The sequence below is a fragment of the Camelina sativa genome, chromosome 1 (genome assembly GCF_000633955.1).
Source record: "Camelina sativa cultivar DH55 chromosome 1, Cs, whole genome shotgun sequence".
In the NCBI taxonomy this organism is placed as follows: Eukaryota; Viridiplantae; Streptophyta; class Magnoliopsida; order Brassicales; family Brassicaceae; genus Camelina; species Camelina sativa.
In genome coordinates this window covers 2,821,892-2,830,606 of record NC_025685.1, presented here as the reverse complement: position 1 = coordinate 2,830,606, position 8,715 = coordinate 2,821,892, and the positions used below count along the sequence as shown (strand labels likewise).

Sequence of the window (8,715 nt, the reverse complement as noted above, 5' to 3'; positions counted from 1 at the left end):
TATATATATATATATACAATGTTTTTTTTGCACCCTGCACACATTGGGCATTTGGCTTAGTCTATACAGACACATAATTGAGGAAAGTCCTAACCAAAATTATAATGTAGTTCCTCTACAGTGTCATTCTCCGGATTTGTTTCTCCGTGTTAAAAGGATAACGGTGAGGTTTCTCTGAAGACGTTTAAGTTTTTGGTTTCGGGTCTAGGGATTTGGGATTTAGATGCACTTCTCTGAAGATAAATAACATGTATTAATTTAGTCCAAAAATATGCCTAAGTATTATTGTTCTCTTCTTGGGACCACTCCAGTCATCTTCCCTGAAGTCTGAGTCTGCAATTAATTTACTCTAAAATATGAAAATACGATAAACAAACAAGAATTCGCATACAAATAATGTAAAAAAAGTTATAGTCGAACACAATAAACCACTACACAATAGCTACTGTTTTCATAGTTGCATCAATTGTCCACAAAGTTAGATTCATTTGGTAGTTAAGCAAAACCATCTTTCGAACAATTTCACCCAGTGCCGGCTTAATTAGGAGGGCGGGCAGTGCGACTGCCCCGAGTTCATAGATTAAAGGGACATATATAGTAAGTGGATACCAAAAAAAAAAATTGTAAGTTAAAAAAGCATTAAAAAAAAAATTGTAAGTTAGGGGCACAAAAAAACATTTGTAAGCTAGAAATGGCACAAAACAAATATATATATAAACCAAAAAAATCCAAAAAATAATAATAAGTTTTTAATAAATTAAGGGGCATTTTTTTTTTTTTGCCCGGGGAGGCATGTAATATGTTTAAGCCGGCACTGATTTCACCTCCGCCATTTGCACGACACCTGCTATCCCATTTTTCTTAAGATTTTCGATATCAAATAACGTAACTTAATCTCCTGCCATTTAGATGAAAGGATTCAAGCAGTTGGTGTAAAATTTGTATTACATATTGCCATATTGGAACCAAGACGTTTACTATAGTAGTTAGAATGCTGAGTGCAACACATAACATAAACTATATCGTATGTCATGTGTCTGTTGATATGTGGTTCAAAGTCTACTTTAGAAAAAAAGTTGACATGTTTGCCAGTACAAAACTGAGAGCAAGCACAAAGGGCAATCATAAAGATATAATGTACGCAAGCTGGACTTTCTCTAATATGAGAGCCTCAAGAAAAGTAGAGAAAACCTCTGCTTAGATAAAAAGGGGAAGAAAAAACAAAATTTTCATCTAACTCGATTAAATTTAGAGGAATCGAGAGTTTGAGAATACTTAATCTAATCCGATTGCAAACCTGGAAAAATACGGATTTAATATCCAAAATGTTTTGGATGTATACAAAAATAATAATTAAGATACAGTTAGTAGGTAAATAAATATTGTTCTTAACAGGCAATTGATGAATGGTAAGACTGAGTTATCCAAAATGTTGAATGAATAGTGTTTCTAATAAGACGGAAATATTGTGTCTTGGAATAGAAATAAAACTATTTTATATTCATCAAAATGATTCTAGACAACTAGAGGAGAGGGCGGGACACATAAAAGGTAAACCCACCATTGTGGATCATTAGGATTCGTTTGTCTTTCTTTTTTCATGGGAATGATCTTTTCTTAACCGTAGAATAAAAAAAAAAATCTCATTGGTATTTGTAAAACGTTACTTGTTGTGGATTAAAAAAGTAGAAAGCATCACATTCTTTTATTTTCTTGGCTTTTCTGTGAAAGTTGGATGAGGAAAGGAACAACCACAACCACCAAAGAGTGGTTTAGGACGAATCCATCCATGTTCTTTCTTACTCTCTCCATCTCCCTCTTCAATATTCCATTTTCCCAACTTTCTCCATCTATTTTCGAGTATTTTTTGACTCCTCATTATTACGAGTCACGGAGATGTGGCAACTTCGTGATTCAATTCTGTCTTCTGAGCAAAATGTAAAAACGAATTACATGTGATTTTTTATCATTACTTACATTTTAAATCATTCCGTGAAAATATTTAGTTTATTCAAATAAACTTTACCTAGTTTCTTTTTACTAATGATAATTATATGTTTCTACTGCTAGTAATTTTCAAGTATGAATATTATTACTTTTGTTTTTTTTCTGATATATATATTTTTAATAGATTATAATGAATAATTTTGCCGTATTTAAAATGATTTTTTTCTAATAAAAATGGCATACGCCAAGATGGGGTCACATTACATCACGGAAATCACATCAATGACATCGTAAATTCATAATAAGATCTCGTGACTCTTTGTAATTAACTCTTCCCCCAGAGAAAAAGTGTGGAATAAGATTGATTAGCTTTGTGGTTCTTATGAGATGTGAAGAACACGACATGACAGCCTTTTCTATGTATTTTGATAATTAATACACAAGAAACAGACGAAGCTACACAGTAACTTGTTGACCAAGGCGTCCACAGCTGAATAAAGCCACCAAACAATTTATTTTATTGATTGATTCCCCCATAAACTTCAAACTGAAAAAAACAAAAACTATTCACACAGATTTCTACTTACATCTCATATACGAAAACCATATCATTCGAATCCTAAAGATATGAATAATTTACAAAAATATTCTGAAAGCCATAAAGAACCAAAAATAAAAAGCAAAGAGCAAAGATATAAGATAATTTACATTACGGATTTTATTTTAGGGCTTTCTCTCAGGCTGTGTGGGTAAGATTCATAGCTTTTCTCAGTCTATCCAATATCCCATTTGCTTTCCTCNGGGCAATCATAAAGATATAATGTACGCAAGCTGGACTTTCTCTAATATGAGAGCCTCAAGAAAAGTAGAGAAAACCTCTGCTTAGATAAAAAGGGGAAGAAAAAACAAAATTTTCATCTAACTCGATTAAATTTAGAGGAATCGAGAGTTTGAGAATACTTAATCTAATCCGATTGCAAACCTGGAAAAATACGGATTTAATATCCAAAATGTTTTGGATGTATACAAAAATAATAATTAAGATACAGTTAGTAGGTAAATAAATATTGTTCTTAACAGGCAATTGATGAATGGTAAGACTGAGTTATCCAAAATGTTGAATGAATAGTGTTTCTAATAAGACGGAAATATTGTGTCTTGGAATAGAAATAAAACTATTTTATATTCATCAAAATGATTCTAGACAACTAGAGGAGAGGGCGGGACACATAAAAGGTAAACCCACCATTGTGGATCATTAGGATTCGTTTGTCTTTCTTTTTTCATGGGAATGATCTTTTCTTAACCGTAGAATAAAAAAAAAAATCTCATTGGTATTTGTAANCAGCATTGCCAATATAGCTAAAAGCTCATCCACATACAACCCGTTTGAGATTTTCTTACCTAAAACCCTAACAGCTCCGTCTCTCACGGCTCTACTCCTGTTTTCATGGGCAATACAAAGTGTAAAGATAGCTGCAGCTACGTCTTTGATAGCCAGTGGATTCCCTTCTTCGAGGAGATCAATAAGCGGTTTCAGGATCCCTGATTTACCTATAAGTACTTTGTTCGAATCGAGCGCAGACAGAGTGAATACCGCTGCAGCTGCATTGCTTCTCGTGGCTACCGTTCCACGCCTCAATGCATCGATCAGGAGAGGAATCACATTAGGGTTTTCGCAAACAAGCTTCTTGTTGCTGTCATCATGAATAGCTATGTTCAACAATGTTGTGACCACATCTTCTTGAAGATTCTCATCAGGGTTTGACCCGTGTAACAACGGATTCAGCAACCGGGTGATTTCATCTGGAGACTCGCCAAAGAGAGCTCTGAACTCAGTACCTTTCCTGGTCAGAAGCCTTAGCTCCTTGACAGCAGATTTTTGATCTTGAAGGATTGAAGACGAGACTTTACAGAGCAAAGAATTAAAAATCTCACGATCTGATCTTGTCACAGCTTCTTCTTCATTCACAAGGTTGGGATGATACTGGTTCTTCGTGTCTAGACCAATCTTCTTACACCATTTTGAGATCATATCACGGATTAAGAGATTGGGAGTTAAAGCCGTGTGAGGCAGAACTTGCTGAGTCTTGGGACATGTTCTATTGCCTGAGCTCAACCACTTCTGGATAAACAATCTGTCATAAGTCTGCAAAAAAAAAAAAAAAAAAANAAACAAAAAATTTCAATACAATTATATACTTTTAGATTCAAATTCGGAGTTACAGATTGATCAAACAAGCGAGACAACTACATAAATACATGCAAAGATCAATTCTTTTTCCTTCATTACCATAATCAAAGTCCTTAGATTCGAAAACATTATTTACCCTACCGACAAAGCAAAGAATTTTTCAAGAAACCTGAGTCGGATTATCTCAAGTCGGGTCGAGTATAAACAGATCAAAACTTTACCAAAACCTAACAACAGAGAAACAAAACAAAAACAAAAACAAAAAGAGCAAAATATCAAAAAGAAAGAATAAAACAAGAAATCAAAATGCGACGAACCTGACCAGAAGCCAAAACGACGGGATCCTTCATAAGCTCATTAGAAAGAGGACAACGAAACTCGTCAGGACAAGAAGAGACAGTAGTCTCAAGCATCTCTAAAGAAGAAGATTTCTTCCTCCTCATCGTCGCCTCTCTCAACGCAGACAAAGCCTCCTGTAACTGATCGATAGCCTGAACACCTGAATCATCATCCTCTTCTTCGATCTTAATCAGTAACTTTCTCATCTCACGCTTCAGTTCCTTGGCTTTCGCAATCGCCGTCGGATCCGATTCGAATACACCGGTCTTCGCCATCGCCGTCGGATCCACCCCGCCGGTACTCACCACCACCAAACCAAACCCTTTTCGTTCTCGGATTGTTATACCGAATTGATATTTCTCACATTAAATTATAAAAATTTTATTTAATTTTTCTTTCTTTTTTTTCTCTGTTTGTGAAGTAATAAATATGAGGAAGAGAGAAGAAAGAGAGGGGCCAACTACAAGTGTTGATGTTGTTTGTGTTGTACTATTGTTGTTATTAGTAGACTTGTAGTGCCCCTCACTAAATCGAATTGTTGTGGCCTGCACCGATTTTGCCACGTCATTTATTTATTCGTTAATTAAACAATTAATTTACATTTCAAAAAAATTACTAATAAAAAAAGGATTTCATTTAATAATGCAACACGTATGACCTACCTCGCGACTAAGGTGTCAAAATACAGCCGACACGACTAGTCTCATACACTCATACACGTTTTTTTTTTTTTGGGTTTGAAATCACACACGTTATTGGTAATTTTGGTATTAATTACTAATAACGTATCGTACTAATTGTAATTGATAAGAGATTACTTTATTAGCCTAGTGGTGGTGTTCATATTTCACTTATATGTTCGTAACCTGCACAACAGACTGTTCTTTATTCTAAACCAAAAAGGAAAAGATTTCAAACCGAAACAGAGTAGTTTTGAGAGTTTGCCAAGCCAAAACAAGCATTTTCCAAAAGGTTGTGAAAAACTATATATATGTTTTTAAAAAATTTACAATGGTAACAAACTTACAATAGTTTAATTATAATTACAATATACTCAAAATAACTTACAATAGTTGAATTTACAATCCATTGGATTACTATGAATTAGTTATAACTTATAAATAGTTATTTATCATGAACTAATTAAATTTGGATCTATTGACTGTATGATTAAATCATTTTAAATAGATTACTGACTTTATTCATAATCGTTATTTATTAGTACCATTTAAAATATAGATATATTGGTAAAATAAGTAATCATCAATATAAGTGTAATAATATATTAATATGTATATCTAACGAGTAGTTTGAATCGCAAAATCGCAAAATTATTTCTAAGTTGCAATTTCCTCACACACTTATTCCTTTAATTAATGTTAGGATATGAGAAGTTGTATGCATTATTACATTAGAAGAAGCCTTAGTTTTGATTTATCTTGGTCTCATAGCAGCTTATGTTACTACATTAGAAGAAGCCTTAGGTTTGATTTATCTAGGTCCCATAACAGCTTATGTTACTCAGAGTATATCATAATGAATTTTTGTATCCATTAGATCACTATGAATTAGTTATAAAAAATTTCATGAACTAATTAAATTTGGATCTCCTAACTGAATGATTAAATCATTTCTATAGACTACTAATTTTATTTAGAATCGCAATTTATTTGTACCATATAAAACATAGAGTACATATTTGCATTATATTGGTCATATATTTTTGCATTGTTTTATAATAATTGATACCGTTTAAATTAATTATTTATGTATATTGGGGAAACAAGTAATCACCTATCAGAGCATAGTAGACGAGTTTATATCGTGTAGTTTGTATTAATAAATCGCGAAATCACTTCCAAGTAGCAAGCCAGCAAAAAAAGAAAAATGTACCACATTTGATTAAAAATGTAAACTGTAATTAGTAAGTAATTAATAATACAGTATTTCGTAAAAATGGAAAGACGGTAATGGCGGCGAAATTTAGAAAGTGAGTGAGTGTGTAGCGAAAGTGGGACCCGCATAGTTATTCCAACATGGCAACATGGCAACGAACGAACGAACAGCTGTCTTTCCGCGTCGATGGATTCTTCCTTTTCTACTCTCTACTCTACTGTGTACTCTCTAATTTCTTCTTTGACTTATTTACCCCTGCTGTTTTTTGTTTTTGTAAATCATAGTATTATGAAAATTAAAAGAAAACAAAATCGAAAAGAACACACAAGTGTTATTATCCCTAGCTTTCGACGCGTGATTGGATGAATCAAGAGAGTTGACCATAATCTATATTACCAGCAATTTTTATGATAAAAAAAAAAAAAGAAAAAACAAAAGTAACCCGAAGATTTGGTCTTGAATTTAGTCTTTATCAAGATTCATCTTTTTCAACTTTTTATTAGTAACATTCTAGACAATAGTATTAAACAAATTACACTCAAGTCTCAAACAAGTATTTCAAAGGTGAAAACGACTTTTTTCCACCAATATATGAAACTTCTTTTTCTTATAAATGTTTTATAGTCAGCAAATGTTACTGCCCAAGTTATATATTAGCCACGGATTTTGTGTTCCTATCTACTTTGTCTACATTATTATTAGTAATCCTAGTATTTTGATTAACAAAAACAAAACTTAATTGGTAATACATGGCTTAGTTGATTCACCATAAGAGAGAGTGAATGATAAATGTCCATACAAGGCGCTCGGCTTTGGTATAGTTTCCATCGAAACAATGAAGTTGTTGTTCTACAACAAAATTATGACATTATTGGAACAAGAAGAAGAAGAAGAAGAAGAGAAAAGGTACGTTTAAATAATTGAACTATAAATACACTGAAATAGACACGTGTATGAATATATGTAAATTACGTAGTAGTTCTGAGAAGTGGGGATCACTCTCAATCTCATCTGCAAACACACAGAAGAGAATCTTACAAGTGCCAAGCTGGACTGCTGGTCATAACTCACCTTGCGTGGGACTCTCCAATACCACGTGTCTTTTTCTTATGCCTTCATCTTCTTCGAACTGTCCTTCTTTTTTCCCTGCTTGCGAGACATCTCTGCTTTCCCTAATTATTATCTTTGTTTCTCTTTTGTTTTTATTATCTGATAACTACACTCTTTTATCTTGAACAATTTTTATTTCATAAAAGTAGAACATGTTATAAGTTTCCAAAATTTTGGTAACCATTAGAACAAAATATTGGCGAATCTTTATCTAGCTATGATTTTACAATGCAATAATAAGATTTACAGCATGCATATAATGTTAATCAACATATGAAATTGAAAGAAAAAAAAAATGTAGTTGTTGGCATGTAAGGTATGTGTACGTTAACATAAAGATTAAAGAGTATGGGAACTTGTCAGGTTGCCCACATAAATTTAAATAAAACAGATACTTACTGTACAACTGGTCATATATTTATGCTTGGGATATTTTTGTAGTGTTTTTTTTTAAGACAGAGTCATTTTGATGTTATCTATGTATAATGTATGTGCTTGGATTCTTAAAATTCTCTACCTCCTCGATCGATATTGTTATGCTGGCAGAATGTTGAGATATTCTGACGATAGTTCAAATTAAAGGATTGAAGATTCAAATGGAAACTCCGATAAACTGTGTTGAATGTATATCATAATTGATAGGTATCATATGTAACTAAACGGTCCTTGACTCTTTATTGATAATGTATTTTTATTAGTGTATAGTTATCAGTCCATATATTCTGAAGAATCGAAGATATTTTAAAACATTTTGAATATGAAACGATACTCATTTTTTGATTCGTATTTTTCAATTTGATTTTTGACTTTAGAGTTTTGAAATACAGAAAACATACATATATAGTTCAGAAGGTCATTAATGGGTGGGTTTGGACGTATTTGGAAACCAATAAAAGTGTTGTAAGATAGAAGACAAGACCAATAATTGAAAGAAATAAAATTATTTGTATCATATTAATATTACCATGTTCAGTGGAACATATATAAAAGAGGCCCATTTGACACAAACGTTTCTTTTGTCAGCAACCCATATGTTTTGTTTACAAACAACAACCTACATACGTTAATGTTATTACTTTGTACGAATACGATGCTTTTTCCAAATAATATTAAAGTTTGTAACTAAAGTACTTTGTTTTAACATAGTCCATAGTCCATAGTCCATAAACTAGTATTCGGCTGTGGCTGGTTTGTATAAGTGTTTAGTGCATATGCAACTTATTTCTCAT

General features: G+C 32.6%; 1 protein-coding gene across 1 annotated transcript; it reads right to left on the bottom strand.

Annotated features, from left to right (window-relative positions):
* Positions 3,206 to 4,932, bottom strand: LOC104703738 (U-box domain-containing protein 9-like). The gene is made up of 2 exons (XM_010419817.2): positions 4,459 to 4,932; positions 3,206 to 4,096 (listed from the first exon to the last, which is right to left on the bottom strand). Exons 1-2 carry the CDS (start codon positions 4,753 to 4,755, stop codon positions 3,206 to 3,208), a joined length of 1,188 nt encoding a protein of 395 aa, XP_010418119.1. The 5' UTR covers positions 4,756 to 4,932.